At 45.3% G+C, this 14796-nt stretch overlaps 1 protein-coding gene across 7 annotated transcripts in view; it reads left to right on the forward strand.

Annotated features, from left to right (window-relative positions):
- lrp1bb (low density lipoprotein receptor-related protein 1Bb) overlaps positions 1-14796 on the forward strand; it is a 446550-nt gene that overhangs the window by 281779 nt on the left and 149975 nt on the right. For all 7 annotated transcript variants that reach the window (XR_006761946.1, XR_006761945.1, XR_006761947.1 and 4 more), the window contains 4 exons: positions 1081-1278; positions 2237-2441; positions 4046-4210; positions 12516-12760. Coding sequence is in view for 4 of the 7 variants with exons in the window: in XM_014173709.2 (XP_014029184.2) it covers positions 1081-1278; positions 2237-2441; positions 4046-4210; positions 12516-12760 (813 nt within the window). In the remaining 3 variants the exon portion in view is untranslated. The remainder of the gene's footprint in view (positions 1-1080; positions 1279-2236; positions 2442-4045; positions 4211-12515; positions 12761-14796) is intronic.

Here is a 14796-nt window from a genome sequence, read left to right on the forward strand (position 1 = left end):
AACTAGGGTCTGTAGTGACGCCTCTAGCACTGAGATGGAGAGCCTTAGACCGCTGCGCCACTCAGGAGCCCATGATTCAATGTATGGCACAGAAGGCCCATGTCACTTGTTTTGCCCTGCAATCACATGCCTACCAATAGAGGACAACAATGGAAACAAGTCTGAGTTTTTATGTATATTTTGGTAAATGTATTGGTTGCCTGGTGTTGTCACGCCCTGACCTTAGAGAGCCTTTTTATTTCTCTATTTGGTTAGGTCAGGGTATGATTTGGGTGGGCATTCTAGTTTTTCTATTTCTTTGTTTGCCCAGTATTGGTTCCCAATCAGAGGCAGCTGGCTATCGTTGTCTCTGATTGGGGATCATACTTAGGCAGCCTTTTTCCCACCTTAGTTTGTGAGATCTTGTTTTTGCATAGTTGCTGTGTAGCCTGCAGAACTTTATGTTCGTTTTGTGTTTTGTCGGTGTTCATTTTTAATAAAAAGGTAAAATGTTCGCCTACCACACTGCACCTTGGTCCAATCTTTACGACGAGCGTAACAGGTGTGGCTTCTTTGTGTATTTTAAATAGTCAAATCAAATAAATGTTCTGCACACAATAGAAAACTGAGAATCAACCTAATTTAATTTTCACAAATGTACTATTGAGTCTGTGGTGACATTTCATGCATGCAAGGCTCTAGCTTTTGTACAGAAAATTTCAGGTGTAACTGAATAATAAAGAATGACTGACTTATCGTCAGGAAGTAGCTAACATCCCTACTCCCTACAGTATCCAGTCTTTCTCATTGTGCTAATACTGTGTGTCTCCATAGTGACGATGGGGTTTCCACTCTGTGCATAACAGACTAGTGCCAGTGCCTAGTCATGAAAGTGCATGATCCAGTGTGTGCATGGACGCACACGTGCCTGTGTGTTTGTGTGTGTGCAGTCATGCCCACCTGTGTGTTTCCTCCGCTAATGGCACCGGTTCAAATCACTTCCCCCGCTTCTGCCGCTCATGTTGGTTTTGTTGTGGCATCCTTTGCCTCTGTTTTAACTTGTTCCTCTTCCTTTCCTCCCTTTGTCTTTCCTTTGGCCAGATCCCTTTGAGGCTTTCATCATCTTCTCTATCCGGCATGAGATAAGACGGATAGACCTTCACAAGCGGGACTACAGCCTGCTGGTGCCAGGGCTCCGGAACACCATTGCTCTTGACTTCCACTTTAATCGCAGCCTGCTTTACTGGACAGATGTGGTAGAGGATAAGATCTACAGAGGACGCCTCTCAGGCTCTGGAGGTATGTAGGTCCTATAAGTTAGCTCTAAATGGTGTGATCTATGGTGCTTTCAAAATCTGAAGGTACGTAGGTGTAAGCTACACAATAGATCCTAAAGGCTGTGATGTACTGACGCTTTCAGGCTCTTTAAGTACCTTGGCTAGGCTAAACATTAGATCTAAATGCTGGGATCTATTGGCAGAGGAGGATGAACATGGCTTTCTTCCCTCCCAATCTTCAACTGAAAGGCCTTTCAATTATACAATTTAGTTCTCAGTTTAGTTCTACTTAGTACCTCTGAAACTGTGAGCTGATACTGTCCCTCCATTGAAGAGTTATTTCAGCAGGGTAATGCCAAGTATTACTGTGGGTATACTCTAGGCCCCTCAGTCATCTTCCCACTGTCATGGTGCATCTCTGAAGCCTTTGATGAGTTAGAACTTTTCATTAGGTTGGTATTTTGTGCTGCGTTATATTCTGTGCGTCTGCTGCAATTTGACTTTTTCTCTCTTTCTCTCATTTTCTCCGTGGGGCCATAGAATATGTCCCGCTGCTGCACCTATTTCTCCCTTTTGTCATCCTTCCACAAAGGCTCCAGCAGCCGAGGATAATTGTAAACAGCTGGATTATAGACATACTGGGAAAACCTTTTATTTTTAATGGAACACTGTAGGAAACAATCTTCTTTTATGTCAATGTTATCTTCCTCAAGAGTTTCTCTAGCTAGGGTTTTCTCCCCAGAAAATGGCAGACCAACAAACACATCCTCTCAATAGGGGGAAAATGATCAGGCTGAGTTGAAAACATCCCTTCTCCACTCTTCTCTCACCTAGTGTGTGTATTGATGACCATGGTGCCGTGGGTTGGTCTGTCTCACCTGGTCTAAAGGGTGGTGTGGTGGTGGTCATGGTGCTAAAGGGTGGTGCTCTAACCGGGTGGTGTAGGGGTGATGATGGTCCTGTGGTTGGTATTCCATCAGGTGTGACAGGGGTTGAGGTGGTTGTGCAGCATGGGCTGGCCACTCCAGAGGGGTTGGCAGTGGACTGGATAGCAGGTAACCTGTACTGGATCGACAGTAACCTGGACCAGATCGAGGTGGCCAGGCTGAATGGAGAGATGAGGACCACACTGATAGCTGGAGGGATGGAGCATCCACGAGCCATCGCTCTGGACCCAGGACAAGGGTGAGTGCCTACTCACACCAGACCTGGGTTGAAATAGTCTTTGTTTTCTTTCAAATTTGTTGAGTGTTTGATTCAGCCTGCCTGGAGTGCCAAATGGGCAGGGTTTACACTTTTGGGATTATTCAATTGTTTCTGTTGTGCCAGATAAACTCAATAAAGCACAGCTAAACTATTTTAAAGAAACAAATACTATTTGAATACAGGTCTGACATACTGTACACACTGATAATAAGAAAAACAACATCCTTCATTTTCTTCTACTTCCTTCTCCCTTGATGTGTGCTGCTATGTTAGGGTCCATTAAGGATACAAATATAGAATACATCGTAATAATACTGTGGACTCAATTCTAGTGATGACAAGTGATATGGCTCATCTTTTCCTCTTCCCTGACTCATGCACTTTACCACTCTTGCTTTTTCTCTTTTAATACATTGCTTCAAGCCTTCAATTCATCTCTGAACAATCTCACAGGCACAAAGTTGGATGAAAAAGACCAAAATTATGTTTTTTATTATAGTGTGTTTAGCCTAGTTCTTTAATTTATACATGGTGATGAATTACTTTTATTTGATTGTAAAATTAATTTGGTTTATTTTGTTTTAAAACTACTTCCAGACATTCATAAAAAATCTATTAAGTAGTCTTATAAGAAATGTGTAATCTGATCGTATATTCTTTCCTGCACTGCATATATTGGAGGGATGACTGTGTTTCAGAGGAGAACACATTAGGATTAATGGATGATTTCGGTGCCTACAGGCAAAGTTCCTCGCCAGAGCAATAATTCTAACGTAATTACTTGAATCCACTCAAAAGAGTAAGCCATTGATCTAAGGGGCCTGATCCAATGAATAAGGCTATTGAGCTGTACAAGGATGTTTCATTGTCATCAGCGCCTAATTTAAGCCTGCATTCCTACAGGGTCGGGTCTTTTGCCTGGTTTGGTGGACAAAAGCAAGATAGTAGCCGTGTTTGGGAGACATGACTCTGTTGATGGTCATAGTAATCACCAGTGCTAATTTACAGGCTTTCATTGAGCTGTAGAAGGTCATAAAAACCAGATGGCTTCCTGTTCCAGCCAATGTCACAGATGCTGTGGATCCACAGACTCAATGTGTGTGTTTACGAATCCCACTTACGGCTATACACACTGTATGTAATTATTCTAGTTTGCAGTGATGTTACATTGACAAACCAATGAAAAAGGGCTGAAGAATTGACACTGAAAATCATTTCTAAATTGATTAATGCCTTTAGCCTTGTTTTTCCATAGGAATAATAAACGTAATCTTCCATGTTTGCTTTTGTATTCAACAAATGGTTTGAGTATCTAGGCTAGTTTATGCCGTCTAGTTCTGTCCGTTTTCAAATGATCTTAATCATTCATTTCTTTCTTCCATGGAGGCTTTTTCTTCAAGTCCTCTTTAATTAATGTCCTTGCATAAGATGACCATGTCTCAGTTTTCTGTGGATCATCGGAATGGGTTTTGTCTTGGATTTTCTGCTTGCTCTCTGTGGTCTAGTGCTGGTTACTGTAGAGCACTTTGTAGATGTAAAACATCTTTATACATTCCTTTTCTTGATTGATTTAATGTCTTTAGAATCCTGTTCTGGACAGACTGGGATGCTACCTTCCCCCGTATCGAGGCTGCTTCAATGAGCGGAGGAGGACGACACATAGTGTTCAAGGACATGGAGATCGGAGCCTGGCCCAACGGACTAACTCTGGATCATCTGGAGAAGAGAATTGTGTGGACGGATGCTCGGTAGGTCCCTCACACAAAACAATGTTTTATGTAACCTTTATTTACTTATAACCTTTGCAGGTAAATTAAGAACAGATTCGTACTTACATTGACAACCTATCAAGATGGGAGCACAGCTGTGATAAACATTAATGTCATAAGTATGAACGGCATGTTATCTACTTTGCCTCATCTCCTATAGGGACAGGTTGGTCGATTGTAAATGGTAGTTCAATTACAGCGAACAGAAGGCCAATTTATCTAAATGTGCTGTAACCACAGGAAGACATATTGAGAATACATCACATGTAAACCTGCCCTTCTGTCATGAATGTCGTTGGAAGCATACTCGGACCAAAGCGCAACGTGATTAAAGTTCCACATATGTATTTAAGCGAAACTTCCAAACAAAAAATAAACAAACAATCAACGAACCGTGACACCAGAGGTGCCGCATGCACTAACTCAAAACACAGTGGGGAAATGGCGGCCTAAATATGATCCCCAATCAGAGACGATGCTAAACAGCTGCCTCTGATTGGGAACCATACCAAGCACACCAACATAGAAATAATAAACCTAGAACACCCCCTAGTCATGCCCTGACCTACTATACCATAGAGAACAAAGGGCTCTCTATGGTCAGGGCGTGACAGTAACCCCCCCCCAAAGGTGCGGACTCCGGCCGCAAAACCTGAAACCAACTGGGGAGGGGGGTGATTAGTGTCGGTGGCGGCTCCGGTGCAGGTCGTAGCCCCCGCCCAGACCCCAGATCCGGCCATGGTGCAGGGCTGAATGCCGTGCCTAGACTGGGCATCGGTGCAAAGGAGGGCTCCGGCCATGGAGCTGGGTTGGACGCAGTGCCTGGACTGGGCACCGGCGCAAAGGAGGACTCCGGCCATTGAGCTGGGTTGGACGCCGTGCCTGGACTGGGCACCGGCGCAGAGGAAAGCTCCGGCCTTGGAGCGGGACTGGACACCGTGCCTGGACTGGGCATCGGTGCAGAGGAAGGCTCCGGCCTTGGAGCTGGACTGGACACCGTACCTGGACTGGGCATTGGTGCAGAGGAAGGCTCCGGCCTTGGAGCTGGACTGGACACCGTGCCTGGACTGGGCATAGGTGCAGAGCAGGGCTCCGGCCTGTGGACCGTCGCAGGAGGCTCCGGCCTGTGGACCGTCGCAGGAGGCTCCGACTGTGAACCGTCGCCGGAAGCTCTGGACTGTGAACCGTCGCCGGGTGCTCTGGACTGTGAACCGTCGCCGGAAGCTCTGGACTGTGAACCGTCGCCGGGAGGTCTGGACTGTGAACCGTCGCCGGGAGGTCTGGACTGTGAACCGTCGCCGGAAGCTCTGGACTGTGAACCGTCGCCGGAAGCTCTGGACTGTGAACCGTCGCCGGAAGCTCTGGACTGTGAACCGTCGCCGGAAGCTCTGGACTGTGAACCGTCGCCGGAAGCTCTGGACTGTGAACCGTCGCCGGAAGCTCTGGACTGTGAACCGTCGCCGGAAGCTCTGGACTGTGAACCGTCGCCGGAAGCTCTGGACTGTGAACCGTCGCCGGAAGCTCCGGACTGTGAATGCGCACTGGAGGCCTAGTGCATGGAGCCGATACAGGTGGCACCGGCCTGGTGACATGCACTTCAGGGCGAGTGCGGGGAGCAGGCACAGGACATACCGGACTGGCAAGGCGCACCGGAGGCCTGATGCGTGGGACCGGCACAGGTTGCACCAGACTGGTGACACGCTCTTCAGGGCGAGTGCGAGGAGCAGGCACAGGACGTACCAGACTGGGGAGGCGCACTGGAGGCCTGTTGCATGGGGCCGGCACAGGTTGCACCGGACTGGTGACACGCACTTCAGGGCAAATGCGAGGAGCTGGCACAGGTGGCTGTGGAGGCGTACTGGAGACTTGGTGCATAGCGTCGGCACAAATTGTTCCGGAACGATCACATACTTCGCACGGTGAGTGCGGGAGTTGGCACAGGACGCACCGGACTGGGGACACGCACTTCAGGGCGAGTGCGAGGAGGGGACACAGGACGTACCGGACTGGGGAGGCGCACTGGAGGCCTGATGCGTGGGACCGGCACAAGTTGCACCGGACTGGTGACACGCTCCTCCAAACGCCTGCGTTGCCGCAAACTCCAATCCAACTCCATTCTCCAGTATCCCTCCGTGCACTGTTCCATTGACTCCCAGGCGGGCTCTGGTACTCTCCTTGGGTCGACCGACCACCTCTCTATATCCTCCCAGGTTGTCACCGGCTCACTCCCCGGCTCCACCGACCACCCCGTGTCCCCCCCCCAAAAAAAAACATTTGGGGCTGTCCTTTGGGCTTTCCTTGTTGCCGCGAACCCCGGCGTCGTCGCTGTCCTCCCTTCTCTCCTTGTGTCTGCTTCCACGGCAGGCTTTCGTGTCCTGCCAAGATTTCCTCCCAAGTCCAGGATGTCTTCTCCTCCTTGGTCTCCTCGCAAGCCCAGGATACCTTCTCCTCCTGGGCACGCTGCTTGGTCCTGTTTTGGTGGGATCTTCTGTCATGATCGTAGTAAAAACTGGAAGCATACTCGGACCAAAGCGCAGCGTGATCTGGGTTCCACATATTTATTTAAGCAAAACTTCCAAACAAAAAGAAACAAACAATCAACGAACCGTGATATCAGAGGTGCCACATGCACTAACTCAAAACAAAACAAGATCCCAAAAAAACACAGTGGGGAAATCGCTGCCTAAATATGATCCCCAATCAGAGACAACGCTAAACAGCTGCCTCTGATCGGGAACCATACCAAGCACACCAACATAGAAATAATAAACCTAGAACACCCACTAGTCACGCCCTGACCTACTATACCATAGAGAACCAAAGGCTCTCTATGGTCAGGGCGTGACACCTTCTATTATGACAATAAGCTTTCAAGATCTACATTCTATAGCATTTCCAAAACATATTACTGACAAACACACCTGATGATATCCTTGATAAAACGCCTTCCTCGCTATTCTACCTTATAATAGTGGCGTTTGGAACTGTGTTTTAAATTGTGGAGAATTCTGTTCATGTACCAAGTAAATAAGCAGCTGTAATGTATTTAGGCTTACATGACAACTCCTACAGCTATTGTATGCAGTAATCATGTGCCTATGAACCAGATTTATACTGTTAGCACTGAGGTGGTGTGCTCTAGTAGGAAGTCCACTGTGTGCAGCTCACCCTGCACTAACATAAATAACATGAGAATATCTACTTCTGCTAATCTTCTCAGTAAAGCGATGAAAACAAGTAAGCATCCCAGAAGAAAAGTGCTCAAAATTGCCCAAGTTAACATATGTAGTTTAAGAAACAAGGTTCATGAAACCAATAATTTTCTAGTAACAGATGACATTCATATTCTGACTCTCTGAAACTCACTTAGATGATACCTTTGATACAGTGGTAGCAATACAAGGTTATAACATTTACAGAACATACAGAAATGCCAATGGTGGAGGTGTTGCTGTTTATAGTCAGAACCACATTCCTGTAAAACTTAGAGGATCTCATGTTAAATACTGTTGAAGTAATATGGCTACAGGTTCATCTGTCTCACCTAAAGCCCATTCTTGTGGAAAGCTGCTATAGACTACTGTGTGCTAACAGTCAGTATCTGGATAACATGTGAAATGCTTGATAATGTATGTGATATCAACAGGGAGGTATATTTTCTGGATGATTTAAATATTGACTGGCTTTCAAGCTGCCCACTCAAGAAAAAGCTCCAAACTGTAACCAGTGCCTGCAACCTGGTTCAGGTTATCAGTCAACCTACCAGGGTAGCACAGGGATGAAATCATGAACGTATATTGATCACATCTTTACTAATTCTGCAGACATTTTCTTGAAAGCAGTATCCAGATCCATCAGATGTAATGATCAGAATATAGTAGCCATATCTAGGAAAACCAAAGTTACAAAGACAGGGCCTAATATAGTCTATAGTAAGTCATACTGTACAATATGTTTTGTAGTGATTCCTACGTTGTAGTGATTCCTACATTCATGTGCCTAAACTGAATAAAAATAAGAAAATACCCAATGAAACAAAGATAAATTATATAAAGAATGATAGTAAAAAGCTTTGGAGCACCTTAAATTACATTTTGGGAAAAAAGGAAAACTCGGCTCCATCATTCATTGAATCAGATGGCTCATTCATCACAAAACTGACTCATATTACAAACTACATTAATGATTTTTTAAATTGTCAAGATTAGCAAATTTAGGCATGACATGCCAGCAACAAACGCTGACACTACACATCCAGGTATATTTGCCCAAATTATGAATGACAAGCATTGTAATTCTCAATTCTATAAAGTGAGTGTGGAAGAGGTGAAAAAAATATTATTGTCTATCAACAATGACAAGTCATTGGGGTCTGATAACTTGGATGGGAAATTTCTGAGAATAGCAGATGATAATGCCAATCCAATTTGCCATATTTTAATTTTAAGCCTACTAGAAAGTGTGTGCCACCAGGCCTGGAGGGAAACAAAAGTAATTTCGCTACCTAAGAATAGTAAAGCCCCCTTTACTGGCTCAAATAGCTGACCAATCAGCCTGTACCAACCCTTTAAAAAAAAAAAAATTGACAACGGACTTATATGGAAGGACATTCAACAAACACAGCACTTACACAAATGACTGATGATTGGCTGAGAGAAATTGATGATATAAAGATTGGGGGGGCTGTTTTGTTAGACCTCAGTGCGGCTTTTGACATTATCGATCATAGTCTGCTGCTGGAAAAACGTATGTGTTTTGGCTTTATACCCCCTGTTATATTCTGGATAAAAAGTTACCTGTCTAACAAAACACAGAGGGTGTTATTTAATGGAAGCCTCTCTAACATAATCCAGATAGAATCAGGAATTCCCCAGGGGAGCTGTCTAGGCCCCTTGCTTTTTTCAATCTTTACTAACGACATGCCACTGGCTTTCAGAATATTGAAAAATGTGCTTTCGCCGAAAAGCTATTTTAAAATCTGACACAGCGATTGCATAAAGCAATTCTGTATCTATAATTGTTATGTATTTTGTCAACGTTTATGATGAGTATTTTTGTAAATTCACCGGAGGTTTTTGGTGGGAATACATTTTCTGAACATCACGCGCCAATGTAAAAAGCTTTTTTTGGATATAAATATGAGCTTGATTGAACAAAACATACATGTATTGTATAACATAATGTCGTAGGAGTTTCATCTGATGAAGATCATCAATGGTTAGTGCTTCATTTAGCTGTGTTTTGGGTTTTATTGACATATATGCTTGCTTGGAAAATGGCTGTGTGGTTATTTTGGTCTATGTACTCTCCTAACATAATCTAATGTTTTGCTTTCGCTGTAAAGCCTTTTTGAAATCGGACAATGTGGTTAGATTAACGAGAGTCTTATCTTTAAAATGGTGTGAAATAGTTGATTGTTTGAGTTTACCAAAATTGAATTGTGGTATTTTTGTTGTTTTTGTATTTCGCGCCATTCTATCCCATTGGCTGTTGGCTGGCGGTCCCGCTGGCGGAACGAGGTTCCACTAGCGGAACGCCTAGATGCAAGAGGTTTTAACCTGTTAGGGCTAGGGGGCAGTATTTACACGGCCGGATAAAAAACGTACCCGATTTAATCTGGTTATTACTACTGCCCAGTAACTAGAATATGCATATAATTATTGGCTTTGGACTGAAAACACCCTAAAGTTTCTAAAACTGTTTGAATGGTGTCTGTGAGTATAACAGAACTCATTTGGCAGGCAAAAACCTGAGAAGATTCTGTACAGGAAGTGCCCTCTCTGACCATTCCTTGGGCTTCTTGACTCTTTTTATTGAAAACTTAGGATCTTTGCTGTAACGTGACACTTCCTACGGCTCCCATAGGCTCTCAGAACCCAGGAAAAAGCTGAATGATGTCGAGGCAGCCCCTGGCAGAAAAACATTAGCGCCTTTGGTAAGTGGTCTATCAGAGGACAATGAGACCGAGGCGCGTGCACGAGGCGACCCCATGTTTTTATTTTCTCTCTCTTTGTACTAAAACACAGATTCCCGGTCGGAATATTATCGCTTTTTTACGAGAAAAATGGCATAAAAATGTATTTTAAACAGCGGTTGACATGCTTCGAAGTACGGTAATGGAATATTTAGAATTTTTTTGTCACGAAACGCGTCGGGCGCGTCACCCTTCTTTACACTTCGGATAGTGTCTTGAACGCACGAACAAAACAGAGGATATTTGAACATAACTATGGATTATTTTGAACCAAACCAACATTTGTTATTGAAGTAGAAGTCCTGGGAGTGCATTCTGACGAAGAACAGCAAAGGTAATAACATTTTTCTTATAGTAAATCTGACTTTGGTGAGGGCTAAACTTGGTGGGTGTCTAAATAGCTAGCCCTGTGATGCCGGGCTATCTACTTAGAATATTGCAAAATGTGCTTTCACCGAAAAGCTATTTTAAAATCGGACATAGCGAGTGCATATAGGAGTTCTGTATCTATAATTCTTAAAATAATTGTTATGTTTTTTTGTGAACGTTTATCGTGAGTAATTCACCGGAAGTTTGCGGGGGGTATGCTAGTTCTGAACGTCACATGCTAATGTAAAAAGCTGTTTTTTTATATTAATATGAACTTGATTGAACAAAACATGCATGTATTGTATAACATAATGTCCTAGGCGTGTCATCTGATGAAGATCATCAAAGGTTAGTGCTGCATTTAGCTGTGGTTTGGGTTTATGTGACATTATACGCTAGCTTGAAAAATGGGTGTCTGATTATTTCTGGCTGGGTACTCTGCTGACATAATCTAATGTTTTGCTTTCGTTGTAAAGCCTTTTTGAAATCGGACAGTGTGGTTAGATTAACGAGAGTCTTGTCTTTAAAATGGTGTAAAATAGTCATATGTTTGAGAAATTGAAGTAATAGCATTTCTAAGGTATTTGAATAACGCGCCACAGGATTCCACTGGCTGTTACGTAGGTGGGACCTTCCCTAGAGAGGTTAACAAAGAGCTGCAGTTAGTTTCAGAGTGGGTGGCAAGGAATTATAGTTCTAAAACTTAAAGCCTTGTATTTGGGACAAATCATTCACTAAACCCTAAACCTCAACTAACTCTTGTAACAAATAATGTGGGAATTGAGAAAGTTGAGGTGAATAAACTGCTGCAGTAACCCTGGATTGTAAACTGTCATGGTCAAAACATATTGATACAACAGTAGCAAAGATGGAGAGAAGTCTGTCCATAATAAAGCGTTACTCTACCTTCTTAACAGCACTATCAACAAGGCAGGTCCTACAGGCTCTAGTTTTGTCACACCTGGACTACTGTTCAGTCGTCGTGGTCAGGTGCCACAAGAAGGAAAATTGCAATTCGCTAAGAACAGAGCAGGACGGCTGACCCTTGAATGTACACAGAGCTAACATTAATAATATGCATGTCAATCTGTCCTGGCTCAAAGTGGAGTAGAGATTGACTTCATCAGTACTTGTATTTATGAGAAGTATTGACATGTTGAATGCGTTGAGCTGTATGTTTGAACTACTGGTGCACAGCTCGGACACCCATGCCTACCCCACAAGACATGCCACAAGAGGCCGCTTCACTGTCCCCAGAACACACTATGGGAGGCGCACAGTACTACATAGAGCCATGAATACATGAAACTCTATTCCACATCAAGTAATTGATGCAAGCAGTGAAATCTGTTTAAAAAAAAACAAATAAAAATACACCTTATAGAACAGCGGGGACTGTGAAGCAACACATACATACATGTAGGCACAGACACTTGCATACACACACAATAACATACGCACTATACACACACGTACACATGGATTTTGTATTGTAAATATGTGGTAGTGGTGGGGTAGGGGCCTGAGGGCACACAGTGTGTTGTGAAATTTGTGAATGTAATGTTTTTAAAACTGCATAACTGCCTTAATTTTGCTGGACCCCAGGAAGAGTAGTTGCTGCCTTGGCAGGAGGATCCATAATAAATACAAATACCTGACTAGTATTTTTATTGTATAGAGCCAGGCAGCCTCATGATGACATTCATACCACCATATAACAGCTCTAATGCTATCTACGCTGCAATGTATTGTACTTCCATGGTTACTCTACCTGGCTAGTATGCATATACTGTATCTCTGTCTTTATACTGGAAAGAGACAATCTAATGACATCCCGATCATGTTTTCTCCCTCTAACAGCTCTCATGCCATCTTATCTGAGCTGTATGTTATCTATTCTGACTGGTTACTGTACCCTCACCTATCTTCTCCCTTTCACAGCTCTGATGCCATCTACTCTGCACTGTACGATGGCAGTGGGATCATAGAGATCCTGAGGGGACATGAGTACCTGTCACACCCCTTTGCCGTGTCCCTGTTTGGGGGAAGTGTCTACTGGACAGACTGGAGAACCAACACCCTGGCCAGAGCCAACAAGTGGACGGGTCGTAACGTCACAGTGATCCAGAAGACCAGCGCTCAGCCCTTTGACCTGCAGATCTTCCACCCTAGCAGACAGCCACAAGGTAACTAACACACTGCCCTAACCCTAATGTCCAGCACTCAGCCCTTTGACCTATAGATATTCCACCCTAGCAGACAGCCACAAGGTAACTAACATACTGCCCCAACCCTAATGTCCAGCACTCAGCCCTTTGACCTGCAGATATTCCACCCTAGCAGACAGCCACAGGGTAACTAACACACTGCCCCAACCCTAATGTCCAGCGCTCAGCCCTTTGACCTACAGATATTCCACCCTAGCAGACAACCACAAGATAAACAGCCTAGACCTGTAGTCAAGCAACTGTAACCTTTGGTAATGCACATCAACTATTCCCCTGAGAGTGCTGTCACTGTAGTCTATGGGGTGGTTTTTAGCACACAGATTAAGTTTAGTCCTGGACTAAAAAGCATGCCTAACGGAGATTTTCCATATGAACTAGTTCCCTCACTTCCCTGTTGTATACTGAAAACTGGTTGCATATTAATGTATCAGATTTGGCCCGTTATTTTCTAGTTGAACTGATGCTAGTCATAATGCCTATACATAAACTCTTAAAGTGTCTATTTAGTCCCTTCCTCTACTCCCTCTTCATCCACGATTGCGTAGCCGCACACGACTCCAAACACCATCATTAAGTTTGCCAACGACACGACTGTGTTTGGCCTGAACACCGACGACGATGAGACAGCTATAGAGAGCAGGTCAGTGACAACATCCTCTCCATCAAAGTCAGCAAGACAAAGAAACTAATTGTGGACTACAGGAAAAGGAGGGCCGAGCACGCCCCCGTTGTCATCAATGGGGCTGTAGTGGAGCGGGTTGTGAGCTTCAGGTTCCTCGGTGTCCACATCACTAAGGAATTATCATGGTCCACACACACCAACACAGTAGAGAAGAGGGCACGACAACATCTCTTCCCACTCAGGAGGCTGAAAACGTCGACCGCCGAACACCGCCTGAACAAGGAGACGGACTGACTTCGGCGGAAGTCGTGACAGTACCCCCACTCAGGAGGCTGAAAATATTTGTTTAAGGGGCCTGTGTGTAGCTGGTGTAGAGAGAGAGTCAAGCGCAGGACAGCAGATATGAGTAATCAACATATTTTACTCAAAATACATAAATACAAAGAAATACAGAGAGCCCACAATAACGGACCGATATACAATGAACAATTACTCACAAACAAACATGGGGGAACAGAGGGTTAAATAAAGAACAAGTAAGTGGGGAATTGAAACCAGGTGTGTAAGACAAAACAAATGGAAAATGAAAAGTGGATCGGCTATGGCTAGAAGGCCGGTGACGTCGACCGCCGAACACCGCCTGAACAAGGAGACGGACTGACTTCGGCGGAAGTCGTGACAGTACCCCCTCCGAGCCGCGCTCCGACACCGACCTCGGGGACGACCCAGAGGACGAGGCGCAGGGCGATCCGGATGGAGACGGTGGAACTCCCGCAGCAACGAAGGGTCCAAGACGTCCTCCACCGGCACCCAGCATCTCTCCTCCGGACCGTACCCCTCCCACTCCACGAGGTACTGAAGGCCCCTCGCCCGACGCTTCGAGTCCAGGATGGCTCGAACAGCATACACCGGGGCCCTCTCAAGGGGGCGGAGGAACCTCCCGCACCTCAGACTCCTGGAGTGGACCAGCCACCACCGGCCTGAGGAGAGACACATGGAACGAGGGATTAATATGGTAATCTAGGGGAATCTGTAACCTGTAGCATACCTCGTTCAGTCTCCTCAGTACTTTGAATGGCCCCACAAACCGAGGACCCAGCTTCCGGCAGGGCAGGCGGAGGGGCAGGTTTCGGGTCGAGAGCCAGACCTGGTCCCCCAGTGCGAACACCGGGGCCTCACTGCGGTGGCGGTCGGCGCTCGCCTTCTGCCGCCTCACGGCCCATTGCAGGTGCACATGGGCGGCGTCCCAGGTCTCCTCCGAGCGCTTAAACCATTTGTCCACCGCAGGAGCTTCGATCTGGCTCTGATGCCAAGGTGCCAGAACCAGCTGATACCCTAGTACACACTGGAAGGGAGAGAGGTTAGTGGCGGA

Source organism: Salmo salar, chromosome ssa25 (assembly GCF_905237065.1).
Source record: "Salmo salar chromosome ssa25, Ssal_v3.1, whole genome shotgun sequence".
Lineage (NCBI taxonomy): Eukaryota > Metazoa > Chordata > Actinopteri > Salmoniformes > Salmonidae > Salmo > Salmo salar.